General features: G+C 43.5%; 1 protein-coding gene across 1 annotated transcript in view; it reads right to left on the reverse strand.

Moving 5' to 3' along the window:
* The window catches only part of LOC100064538 (adhesion G protein-coupled receptor E2-like), a 56,956-nt gene extending 44,454 nt beyond the window's left edge, over window positions 1–12,502 (reverse strand). The window contains 6 exon segments of the mRNA XM_070273011.1: window positions 1,245–2,356; window positions 3,828–3,869; window positions 11,154–11,229; window positions 11,356–11,402; window positions 11,545–11,638; window positions 12,364–12,502. Coding sequence (XP_070129112.1) covers window positions 1,245–1,277 — 33 coding nt within the window. The 5' untranslated portion in view covers window positions 1,278–2,356; window positions 3,828–3,869; window positions 11,154–11,229; ... (1 more) ...; window positions 11,545–11,638; window positions 12,364–12,502.
* Window positions 12,503–13,907: the final 1,405 nt, after the last annotated feature.

Below are 13,907 nucleotides of genomic sequence, written 5' to 3' on the forward strand. Positions count from 1 at the left end.
ATCAAAAAAAACAAAATGTCTATGAGTAAATTTAACCAAGGAGGTGAAAGGTCTATACAATGAAAACTGTAAGACATTACAGAAAGAAACCAATAATGACATAAAGAAATGGAAAGCTATTCCATGTACATGGATTGGAAGAATAAACACACTTAAAATGTCCATACTACCTAAAGCAATCTACAGATTCAATGAAATCCAAAGCAGAATCCCAATGACATTCTTCACAGAAATAGAACAAAGAATCCAAAAATTCATATGGGGCAAGAGAAGACCCTGAATAGCTAAAGCGATCCTGAGGAAAAAAAGAACAAAGTTGGAGGGATAAAAATCCCTGACTTCAAAATATACTACAAACCTATAATAATCAAAACAGCTTGGTACTGGTCCAAAAACAGGGACCCGGATCAACGGAACAGAATTGAAAGCCCAGAAGTAAACCCACACGTCTACAGACAGCTAATCTTTGACAAAGGTGCCAAGAACATACAATGGAGAAAGGAAAGTCTCTTCAATAAATGGTGTTGGGGAAACTGGACAGCCACATGCCAAAGAATGAAAGTAGACCATTATCTTTTGCCATACACAAAAATTACTCAAAATGGATCTAAGATTTGAAGGTAAGACCTGAAACCAAAAACTTGTAGAAGAAAATATAGGCAATATACTCTTTCACATCAGTCCGAAAGGGATCTTTTCAAATCGAATGTCTACTCAGACAAGGGAAACAAAAGACATAAACAAGTGGGACTTCATCAGACTAAAGAGCTTCTGCAAGGCAAAGGAAAGCAGGGTGTAAACGAAAAGACAATGCACCAACTGGGAGAAAAACTTTGCAAATCACATATCCGACAAGGGGTTATCTCTATAATATATAAAGAACTCACACAACTGAACCACAAAAAACAAACAACCCGATCGAACAGTGGGCAAAGGATATGAACAGACATTTTTCCAAAGATATACACATGGCCAATAAACACATGAAAAGATATTCAACATCACTAATCCTCAAGTGTATGCAGGAGAGAAACAGCCAAGGATGGGACCACGGGGCTCAGAGAACTGAGAAAGCTGCCAGCAGTCGATGGCAAGGCAGACATACTCTTTATTCACTCTGGCCGACAGACGGTGGGGGGTGGGGCACAGCTGCTCTTGTGGCCCCTTTTATATGACTACTAGACAAAAGTGGCAGACAGCCAGCAGTGTTGACATAATGCAGGTTACATAAGGTGTTTACATACGTGGTTGGCCGATGTGCTGCCTGCAACGGACATGCTGAGTCACATCTGCCCAGAAGTTGCTGCAGTCTGATGGTCCATAGTACCTCCATTCCCCTTCATGGGAGAAATGCAAATCAAAACTACACTTAGGTATCATGTTACACCTGTTAGAATGGCTATAATCACCAAGACAAAAAATAACAAATGTTGGAGAGGTTGTGGAGAAAAGGGAACCCTTATCCACCGCTGGTGGGAATACAAGCTGGTGCAGCCACTATGGAAAACAACATGGAAATTTCTCAAAAAATTAAAAATACAAGTACCCTACGACCCAGTTATCCCATTACTTGGCATTTACCCAAAGAACTTGAAATCAACAATTCAAACAGACTTATGAACCCCTATGATCACTGCAGCACTATTCACAATAGCCAAGATGTGGAAGCAACCCAAGCGCCCACGACTGGACTAGATAAGGAAGATGTGGTATATATATAGAATGCAATACTACTCAGCCATAATAAAAGGACAAAATTGTCCCATTTGCAAGCACATGGATGCACCTTGAGGGTATTATGTTAAGCCAAATAAGCTGGACAGAAAAGGCAAACACCATATTATTTCACTCATATGTGGAAGATAAACACATGGACAAAGAGAACAGTTCAGTGGTTACCAGGGGCAAGGGGGTGGGCGCAAAGGGTGAAGGGGCACATTATATGGTGACTGACAAATAATATGTACAACTGAAATTTCACAATGTTATAAACTATTATGACCTCAATAAAAAACAATACAATACCTCAAACACCAGAGATATGTTCTAACCCCCCTTAAAGAGATATCCTCAACTATCACAAAATCATAACTTGTTCTGCTAAACGTAGAAACAACTTTTTAATTATGAAAGTTAAATAAGTGCATAGCCTTGTAAACATTCAAATGGTAATAAACTTGTAGAATTATCTAGTATTTTACTAAAAACACCCGCCAACTTGACCTCTCTTTGTATCGACATGGAGATTTCTCTGCGTCCACATAGATGGCAGTAGTTCAGGCTTTGCCAGCATTCCTTAAAGTCAAGTTAACTTCTCATTTTCCACTTCTGCAATGGTTCATTCAGAGTAACTGCTCTGGAAAATACAAACACGCCAAGAAAAATCTTTAGATTGTCCTCATGATCCAGAGAGAAGAAGCCCCCTCTACATGGGAACGCTTTAATGTGAAAAAAGTATAGTTATCCGCATATGAGTTTATTTCTTTTTGCTTATAAGCAATTTAGAATTTTACTTTTTGTTTTCACATCACAAAAAAGTATATGAATATTATCTTTGTAAATGTCTAAAGCAATGTATGTACTCAGCAAAGTATGAAAAGTACCCCCTACGTCGCATAGCTGACCCCTGCAACACACAGGCACATGTGAACATGCGTGTTCTCTCTCCTTTACAAAGGGACTCATGACTCACACTTTGTAATGTACCCAAGCATTTATCTAAATATTAATCTACTTAATTTTATGTATCTATATGTATTTTAAAAACCTATATTAAATATGTGTAAGGTTCTGCAACTAGCATTTTTCACGTGAAAATAGTCCTTTTTATGTATATATTACTGTAGTCTTTTTTTCACAGCTCCATAGATTTTCCTTCTATAGTTGAACTCTAATTTGTTAAACTGCTCCCTATTAGTAAATTCTGTAGTTCTGAAGGAGGACTTGGAAATTTGAAGTGGGTACATCGTTGATTATTTGACAGACATACGGACGTGATATTGAGGCTGAAGGACGGCAAAGACCCCAGATCTGTCTGTGAAATCCTTGACCTGTTACCCTGATAAGAAGAATTGAGGCCCATGATCTAACACAGATCTCAGGGCTGCAGTGTCCGGGAAGCAGGAGAACTGAACGGCCTAAGGCTGAATTATCTGTAAGGGGTAGGGAGAGGGTGAGTCCGTGTACACCCATAACTTACTGCTCCCCCTCCACCCAGAGCATCACGGCCCCCACACTGAGCTGAGATCTGTGGCTCCCTGCAGTCGCACCGTAAGGCCTGGGGAGGCTGGGACCACAGAGCTTCCTGTGTTCCCAAAATACTGCTCTTCATGAGAAATTTTAGCACTGTCTTGTTTCTGCGTTTCTCTTTGATCTTCATGTGAAAACAAAAAATGGGTAATTATGGAGAAAACTTGACTATTCTTCCAAACACCCAGAAGACACCTCTTCTTTTTACACTCTGTTTATTAAGTACACAGACACTGTGTGCTTACGTTGTAATTTGAAATAGCAGGATGAGAGGCACTCACAACTATGCACCGGGGGGCTTTGGGGAGAAGAAGAAGAAAAAAAGATTGGCAACAGTTGTTAGCTCAGGTGCCAATCTTTAACAAAAAAAAAATTTTAGATAACCATCCACAAATTAGAGATTCTGCCAAATTTCTTCTTGAACCCTGCCTCGATCCTACTCCCCTCAGCAGAATTCCTTTATGAATAGGATGCGTGTTCTTCCTTAAAAACTCAAGGAAGAACTTATAACCTTTTGACCACATCAGTAATAACATATTCCTGTTGAAACATCTCAGACATTATAGAAGTTGTCATACCCTTTAATCAGTGTCCCCAAACTTAGGCTCCTTACTTCGCATCTGTAAAAAGATATGATGTTTTACTATTTATAAGAATTAACTCAACAGTACTATGCAGACTGTATTTCAAGTTGCTTTTTTATGCTCAACTGTGTATATTGTAGCTCATTTCATGTCAGTATAGAAGCTGTGCTATAGGCAGATGTATTTTATTCTTTCTTATTCTGACAGATATACCCCCATTTACTTTGTCATTCCTGATTCATGGATGCCTGTGTATTTAAGAAAAGTTAACAGTCATTTTTAATTAGAGGACAAGAAGAGCGGTGATTGAAATGCAAAACCAACTCTACACAGCGCTGGTGTTTTCCATCTGGCAAAGCGTCCTTCCCCCCAAACACAGGCCCTTCAGTTCTCTGCAGGCACACTTGCCCTACAACTTTCCCAACTTTGCCAAGCACTGAGGCCTGATTTCAGGATAGAATACTGAATTTAGAGTCCTCTGAAAACTAAAAAAAGTACTTTTAATTTGGAAACGCACATTTTCACTCCCTAATAGATATTTGTAATTACTAATGTTTAAGTAAAATGAATGGCTATTGCTGTGCACTCTTAAGTGCCATAAAAAGGCTTTTGTCTTTGTACTGGGTTACGGTCCTTTGGGAAGATTCTCCCAGCTCACTGGTGAGCTCAGAAGCAAAGTGTGACAGTGACCGCGTTGGTGTAGTAGTTTCCAGGGCACCTTAGAGGACAGGAGAACAAGTGGGCGGCCTCTAGAGAAGATTTGAGCCTCAGCCAAATTGCTCTATTTTTAGAAATCTTAACTTTTTAGAGATGTTTTAGGTTCACAGCAAAACTGAGGAAGGTACAGAGATTTCCCACGTGCCCCCTGCCCCAACACATGCATGGCCTTGTCCACATCCCTCACCAGATGGGTACCCCAGTTACAATGGAGGCACCTCCATTGACACATCACAATCACCAAGGTCTCTGGTCTACATCAGGGTTCACTCTGGTGTTGTCCATTCTACTGCTTGCATCTCTTCTGCTCTTTCCCTTTGGCACATATCCTGCAAAATCCTTCCTGTAAATATTTTTCTATGGACATGGGAGCGTTTCTCCAAGGGAGATTAAAAGAAGTGGGCTTTCTGGGCCCCAGGGTGTGCGCATCTTAAATTTTCATAGTTAGTACCGAATTGCAACATACAGTGTCTATATCAATTTACCCTTGTACCATATGGGACTATCCATTCCACCATGGCCTAACCAATGTGGCATGCTATCCAACCCTGTAGATTTTTACAGTATAATGCTTGACAGTATCAATTCCTCATATTAACCTCACTTTCCTTGATTACTACATATTTATTAGAACTTTTCTTTTTCTGTTAATTACCTCTACATTTCTCATCTAACATTTTGTTAGCCTTTTAATTATTGAATTTTAGAAGTTCTTTGTACGTCATACATATTAATCTTTTATTAACATTGCAAATATTTCATCTTGTCTTCAGGCTTTGTTAATGGTGTAGTTTATCATCCAGACACTTCTATTTCAGTAGTAAGGCTTGTCAATTTTTTTCTATGCCTGTGGATTTTCATTGTTGATTGAAAGGATGTTATTAATGAAATTTTACATTGTGACTTCTGTTTTCTTTTGAAATTTCCCATATCTTCATACACGTTGTCCACCTTTTTGGGTAGAACAGGGTTTCTCAACCTTGAGGGTAACAGAATAGAACGTGAAATTTCCTGTTAAAAGCTACTTTCTCTTTACGCTTTGTTGCTGTAGAAACTTTCCAGTTTCTAACGGAGAAAGGAAAACACCCGTTTTTAGCATCTCTAACGTAAAGGAGTTAGAGCATAGTTTTTCAAGCTCAGCAGTATTGATCCTTAGGGGCTGGGTAACTCTTTGTGGCCGAGGCTGTCCTATGCGTTGTAGACTGTTGGGCAGAATCTTTTGCCCTCACTCACTAAATGCCAGTAGGCGCCCCTCCAGCTGAGAAACCAAAGATGTCTCCAGAAATTGCACCCTGGGGCAAAACCGTGCCCCTGGTGAGAACGACTACATTAGAGCCTTTAACACATTAATCTTAGTTATTTAAAATTTCCTGTTTGTTAGTCTATCCTTAATTCCGGTTCTTTTGATTTCTCCATGGGTTGGTTTTTCTTGCTTTTGCTTGTGTTTCATAATTTTTGATTGAATGCTGGACAATGTGTGTAGGACAGTAGTGTGTGGGAGGGCCCATAGCTAGTGTATTAAGTTAAGAATATGCATTGTGACCTGCTGAATGAGCAGGCATGAGCCACCCCCGTGGGTCAGTGGATGGCACCCTCGGCATCCAAGCTCCCGCTCTGAGGAAGTGAAAACCCAGCGTTGTCCTGACTGAAGGTGCAGTTTCCACACACTCACATAAAGGCAGTAAAGTAACAAGATTTGTAACTTACAGGTCCCAGGACTGGAGGGTGTGTGTGCAATGATCAAGGGAAGGGCAGTCCTCTGGCCCAGCTCATGAGGGAGCAGGAGGTAGAGAGCAGGATAGAAAGCAGCTATGGCTTATGGGGTGCTTGGGGCAGACATGACTAACTTTTCATGGGCTCGACTCTAAGTGGTTATTTTAAAAGCTGACCCAGGGGAAAAAAAAAAAAAACACAGGAACTTGTGGCAGAAATCCTAAGCTCAGGGCATTATCTAAATGTCCAGACTCTGGGTGTGGGCAGGGTTGTCATGCTATAAAATGGCTTGGCAGCAACTCAAAATACCTGTTTCTCATCACAAGTAGACACTGAGGGATTTATTATTTATTACTGGAAGTGGACACGCTCTTCTTCTGCTAGGATGCCGGAGTCCCGCCCTGGCTGAGTCCAGGTTCCTGAGGGATGGACGGCGTGGGCGCAATGAGGGGAAGATAAAGGGGACGTGAGACTTGGGTTGGTGTGAGCAAGTACAACTTTACTGTGCACAAGTGTCGTTTTTATATTTTTCAGGATTAGTACAGAAATAGCTCTACAAATATTCTCAGAAAGATAAGGAAGTAAAAAACAAGCACAAGAATATTTATTAGCATTCTATTCTCTAGAGCATAAGGTTAATGGTAGTCTTCTCCACAATTAACTAGTGTTTGTTGTCTCTAAGCTAAAAGAGATAGGTACCTAGACATCTGTCGTAATTCATGGTACAGTTAAATCAAAGAGAGAAGGTCCAGGCCTCTGGACAGGACAGCATTCCGTCTGGTTACGTCCTGGGGGAGCCATCCCTGCCTCCCTCAATCATTTACGCCATTAATGTAGATGGTTAATGGGAACAAAAGGCAACTCCAGGGTATCTTATCCCCAGGGCTACGGTGCATTCTCAGCGGGCAGTTAAACATCTTTACATTCCCGCGCCCTTTAGGGGGTGAACGCATTCCTTTGTCTTTTAGATTGTAGAGCTAACAGTCCCTTAAGCACACTGCCCGGAGAAAATATCATTTTGTTAGTAAAGTAAAGGCCTGAAAAGCTAAGCTAAACTATATATCTTCAAGAATAAAAAACAGAAATAAGTATAGACATAACCTTGATAGAAAGCATGCATATAATTCAGAAAATATCAGGGGTGTCGGCCAGCCATTCTTCACCGAGGGGCATCCCTGCACCCCTCCGCCCTTCTAGTCATCAATTATTTATTATTTATTGCTTTTAGGAGAAAACCTCTATAACATTTTAACAGAAAGCAGAAGGTCAAGAATAATATATAGATACTTCTTGATCATCCAATTAACCAGCAAACTTAGAAGGACGATGCATATATATATTTAGACAAAGAACTGGAGGGAGAAGGAAACATTAACCAGATGGAGGCCATAAACCTAATTCGACACCTTATCTGGGCAGGATTCCTTTCTGCTTGTCTCAAAAGGGACTGTGTGCTCCTCCACTAATTAACTGAAAAATATCTTGAAAGTTACCTGCAGATGGTCACATTCTCTTACTATATCTAATTTTCCCGGGGGGTAGTGCGTCCCAAGCAGCCACCCAAAGGAGTGAAAACTGGAGGTTAAGAAAGGAAAAGGAATGAAGGGCAATTAGAAGCAGCACAGGTTTCAGAACTATGTGAGGGGCTGGCCCGTTATTCTTCACCATGGGCGACCCTGCACCCCTCGGCGTTAATTGGCTGGACGCTGTCAAACAGCCGATCAAATGATGTAGCCACGGCTCCCGGCACTAGGATGCTTTTGAGGGGTCTTGAGTCTATCCGGTCAGGAGGCATTGCGCCCTGGGCTTCAGTTTATCCTAGCGTTACCTTGTGATCTTGTGTTTTGGTGGCGGCTGTTTTGCCAGAGGGTTTTCCTCACTGCTCCGCCTTCAGCTGTAGACCCGCCCAGCGTGGCTGCACCTCAGAGAGGGTCTCTGCACGTTCCTGCCACTCCCTCAGAGATTCTACACTCGCACGATTGCCCACCTTGGCCCTGGTCAATTCATTAAAAAGTGAAGGTGAATTCTTCTTAACCGTTTGTGTGGCACCCAGATCCCTGCCGTTTGTGCTCTGCCACAGGTGAGCCAGTGCCCTGACAGTCTCTGCTGCACGAGCCTGTCTTCCCTTAGATTTTAGGCTCTTTTTGTTTTCCTGTGACCTCAGCTCTCTTATGGGTTCAAGAGAATGAATGATTTTGTAGTTTATATGGATTTTTCTTCTTATTAAGTTGGGAGTGATACTCATTTCCATTTTCTATTTCCTAAGAGATCACCTGTATTTTCTCTAATATTTAAAATATTTTATTTTCAACTTTTAGATTTTAAATCCATCACCATATAGCCATGAAAATTCATAATTTTATGACATATCATTTCCCAAAGTTAGTTTTCTGCAGAAGAAAAAGCATTTGATTTGGACATCAGGAATTTATGAGTGGATATCTTTAATAAGGTAATAGCTAAATATATTTAGTCACTTTTCTTACACTTTACAATTTTTAAGCATAGAAAGAATCTGAAAGGGTGATATAAGAGACTGTCATCTGGATTCAGCAATTATTAGCATAGTGCTACACTGAAAAGTCTTTTTCGATCTATATACACACATACATATTCTTGCTAAAACATTTGATGGTCACTGGCAGACATCATGATGCTCCATTCTTCAATATTTCTTCAACAAATGTTGAAGATTTCAAAGAATATTCTCCAGATAACCATAATATGATTATTACACCCAAGAAAATTAACAATTTTTAACTTTTAATATCTGATACATATTCAAATTATCCCAATTCCCTCCAAAACACCTTTTAAAGCTGTATATCTGAACCAGAGTCCCTCTAAAACTGACACTGAATTTGATTGTATTGTCGCTTCTGTCTCTTAATCTCAAGCAGCCTCTAGTCATTTTAAAAATGATATTGACTTTAGAAGAACCCAAGCCAATGGCTTGTTGAATGCCTCACATTCTCAATTTGCCTGATTGCTTCCTTTTGATGTCATTTAACCTGTTCTTCTGTCCCCTGTATTCCATGTATATTGAAAGTTAGATCTGGAGGAACAGGTGTCAGCAAGGTTGACTATAAAGGGCCAGGTGGTATATATTTTTAGCTTGTCATTCTTACAGTCTCTGTCATAGCTGCTCAACTCTGACACTGTAGCATGAGAGCAGCCATAGACAATACATCCATGAATGGGTGTGGCTGTGCTCCAATAAACCTTTATTCACAAGAGCAGGCGGCTGCCTGCACTTGTCCTGCATGCTACAGTTTGTCCACCCTTGGTCTGAAGGCTGGATTAGGTTTAGGTTAGACTGATTTGTCAAAATTCTTTATTCACCACAAATGGGATGCTGTAACTTCATGTCTTCTCAGGAGATACCTGATGTCAGGTTTCCCATAGTGGTGATGTTGAGCCTGATCATTAAGTTCAGATGGTGACTGGCAGATCTCCACGCTGTAGACGTGCACCTTGGCCCTTGTGATGAACCAGTAATCTGAGGGGGTTCTTGGTCACTGTGGGACCAGCCTGTCCTCCAGCAGCCTTTCACCCAGTTCTTTTAGTGGCCTTTTACTGGATATTGAAAAAAACATGATATTCTCATTTTATCATATTTTCCACATTTATTGTTTGACATTTTAGGTGTCACTATGGGCTCATGGATATTTTTATTTCATATGTTGTATTTATTTACAGTAATTTTCCTTAATGTTCAAATTGATGCAGATTTGGTCAGTGGGGCCCACAGGGAATTTCCTGTAGGTGTAACAGCTCTGGATTTGGATCTTGCCTAGACTGCATGCTGAGGATGAAATAATATGTTATAGATAAATACAACTTATGAACTGTGCAGTAGCAATATACACCTTTTCCTACTGGTCAGTTTATAAAATAAAAGGATGTAGAGACTATTCACAAGATTCTGATTTTTCTCTAACTGAAAAAACTTCTTTTTTACCTATAAGCTCTGTGAAATTAGGAACGGAATCTGTCTTGATCTGTGTGCAGCACATGGTGAGTAAAAAATACATTTTTAATGAATAAATTAGAAAGCCCTAGAGATGGAGAGTGAAGAAGTCGAGGCCGGTCGGCAGGGAGACAACCTGTCCCCGTTTGCCTGTCACTGAGGTGTTTCATGGGGATTCACCGTTTATCCGCATGAAAGTGTCTGACTGAGCGTGACTTTCCTCTCTGATGCTATTTTGAGAAGGTCCTTTGAGGCTGGCTTTCCTTGTTATATATCTTCAAATTGAGGAAGAATCTTTGCAGCAAAAGAGGTTGGAGCAGAGGGGGTTAATCCAAGGCAGCTGGGGAATTGGGTCGTAGCTCAGTGACTCTGCTGGGAGTGAGATCATGCCGTATGGACGAGAAAACCCAAATCCTCCAGCAACTGAATGTCAAACCATTTCCTGCATATGTGCTCCCATAATGGCGCCATGAAGAGTAACCGGTAACAAACATGAAAAGTATTTTTAACACTTTGTCCAAAGGATGAAGTTCAGAATTTTCCAGGATACAAGATTTTCTGCTTAGCTCTTAATTTAATCCTCCTGAGAATGAAGGTTTAAAAATGATACTGTGTGAAAAAGTACAAAACTGGTACACTAAAACTATAAAACATCGTCTAAAGAAGTCAAAGACGACCTAAAGAAATGGAATGACATCCCATGTTCATAGAGCAGAAGACAATGTAAGTAAGATGGCAGCACCCTCAAATAGATCTCCAGATTCAACACAATCCTTACCAATATCTTGGTTACATCTTTCTCACCCAGGAGATCTGGGGCACCGTCATGTTGGGGTCTGTCTCCTCCCAGACCAAAGCTTCCCCAGGCCTCTATGGGGAAGGGGTGCCTCCACCTTGCCTCCTCTGGGTCCTGCCCCTACCTGGACGGTGTCCTGGGCCGAGGCTGGCTCTAAGTCTCTGCCCAGATCCTGGACTTTTTCAAAGAAGCAGGAGACACTGCAGGGGAGGGAGATGAGGAGGTCAGGTCACTCGAGGGTGGGCGGCGAGCTTCGGGAAAACAGGCGGACAGGGTGGGCTGCATGGGGAGATTAATGCCTCCTGGTCCCTGCTGGGGCCACTCACCTCGTTCTTCATTCCAGGGGGCGGAGTCCACGTGGGGAAGGACATCTCTGCAGGAGACAGAATGGCGGTTCCTTAGGTGTGAGATGGTCAGTGTGTGTGTTGGGGGTGGGGTTTGGGGCCGGGTCAGAACAGGTACCTTCACACACGGTGGTCATTTGCTTATTCAGGAATTCAGGTTTGGGCACGCACCCTTGGCAGCTGTGGCATGTGTAGGAGCCCACAATGTTGACGCAGACAGTGGAGTTGTGGCATTGATGCCACTGGGACCTGCACTCGTCCTCATCTGGGAACACAAATATGGGGGTCAGGCTCCTCTCCTCTCCATGTCCCACCCCCTTCTTCTCATACTAATATGCCCCTTCTTGGCTGGAGGTGATGCCACCTGGCAACCACTCTCCCTGAACAGTGGATGCAGAGGTTATGGGAAGTGTGCAGAGGCCTGAGACACAGCACACAAGCCCCGTATGGATGTAGAGGTTGTGAAATAGTGAAATACCCTCATCTCAGTTAGTGATTAGCTGCTGCCTGGGGTCCCTAACGAGTGCCCCCCACACCACTGCAGCTCCTTCCCCGTACCCCCAGGTCGTTTCACATCTAGCCTCAAGAGAACTAACGGGTGGCAGAGCAGGGCCCGTCAGCCTTCGTTCTGCTCAATTCAACACGTGATCAGAAATTCTGACTGTGCGTCTGAGGACGTTCTTGAGGGGGAACTCCCACACTCATCTCCCCTCTGGAGCAGAGAGGAAATGGAGCCCACCCAGTCTGCCTGGAAGGCCAGGAAGGGCTGGGACGGAAGCCCAGCCCCTGGTCCTGAAGCCTGAGGCTTTCAACAGACATCTCTTGGCCATGACACGACCACTGCCCTGTGTCCTGAGTCCCCGGACAAAGTGCCTCCGGGCTGAGGGCTCCAGATGCCCCACAGTCTCTGATGTGCCCCCACCACCCTCAAGCCCTGTACCTTTACAACCACCATGGGATTGCCAGGACCTCTCAGGTGGAGACACGGACCTGGGGTAACAGCAACAGACTCAGAACACCATGAGGATGCAGACTGCAGTCAGGAATGGAGGGCGCCAGCTGCCGGCTGGGGACCAGAGAACAAGGAGGGGAGGATGACCACTGTCAGAAGAGGAAGAGCTCTGGAAACTGGGCCTTTGGGGAGGAAAAAACAGCATTTCTGATCCCCCGAGGAAGACCATTTCTGAGACCCACTCACAGACTGTGTCCCCCACTTCCCCTCACTGGTGAAGGAACGCAGACCCTGCACTCCCAGTTCCCGTCACTAATGGGGCTGGCTGGGCAGGGTCACCTCCAGGGCTCAAGGGCTGTGGCTCTCAGTGGCAACAGCAGCACAGAGCACCTGGGGGCAGAAAGAGCCATGGCAGAAAGGAGAGTCAAGCTCTAAATCCCACCCCGTGTCCGCATGGCCACCGCCTCCCCACTCAGTGGCTCTGGTCTACAGCCCGCCACCTTCCAGCCGGGGCCGGGGGCCCCTCACACAAACTCCTGCATTGTGCATGTAGTCGTGGGCTCAGCCTCTCCCTCCATCTCCTGGGGCTCCCGAGGAATCAGTCACCGACAGCCACAGTCCTCGTGGAACCTCAGGTGCTACAGGTGAGGGCACAGAATATACACGCACAGCTGATGGCAGGGAGACAGCAACTCCAATGTCTCCCAAAGGAGGGGGCAAGTCTTAAAGGAGCAAGTCCTCAGGTCAGTGTGCCTTTGCCCAGACCCAGACCATGGCAGAAATCTGCTTTCTCTTCGATGGTTTCTCCCCAGGATTCTGCGTCTCCCTGCCCCAGGACATCAAGTGGAAAGGGGGTTTTAGAGTCAGACAGCCCAAGATTTGAGTCCCAGCGCCTCCCCTTCTGACTCGACTTTAGACGAGTTGCTCTACCTTTTGGAATCTCAGTGTGCACAACTGTAAAATGAGTATAATAAAAGTGAAAACAGACTGCCGTTATTAGACAAGGATGCTGCCGAGACTGAGATGTTAAATGAAAGTGCCAGCTAAAAGGAAAAGGAAAAACCAGTCCTTCCCCTTTTTCTCTACAACTGTTTCCTGACCAGAGACAAACCATGAGTCACACTCACGGACCGGCTGTCAAGGACTGTGTTGGCCAGGCTCTCCCAAGGACCAGGTCCCTTCCTTTTTCCTGGTTCCCACTCTGCGCAGGATGCTCCTGCCCTCCCCTGCGAGGCACCGCACGATGTCCCAGTGGGGGTTTCACAGCAAGGCTGCCTGAGTTCAGCCTCTGACTTGGACACTTCTTAACTGTGATGTCAGGCAAGCCTCAGTTTCCTGATCTGCAAAATGGGAATTTCAAGAGCCTCTACTCATAAGGTGAGTCCATGACAGTAGACGTAGAGAGGAGGACCTGGCACACAGTGAGTAAATGTTAGGCTTTTGTTATACCCTGTCTGAGTCCTTTTATTATCAAACACAACAGTGCAGCTCCTATAAATTATCCTCATTATTACTCTTCTCTTGTGGAACTTTACTATTTTATTCACAAAGTAGTATATATTCATTATTTTAAAATTAGGGA

The sequence above is a fragment of the Equus caballus genome, chromosome 7 (assembly GCF_041296265.1).
Source record: "Equus caballus isolate H_3958 breed thoroughbred chromosome 7, TB-T2T, whole genome shotgun sequence".
In the NCBI taxonomy this organism is placed as follows: Eukaryota; Metazoa; Chordata; class Mammalia; order Perissodactyla; family Equidae; genus Equus; species Equus caballus.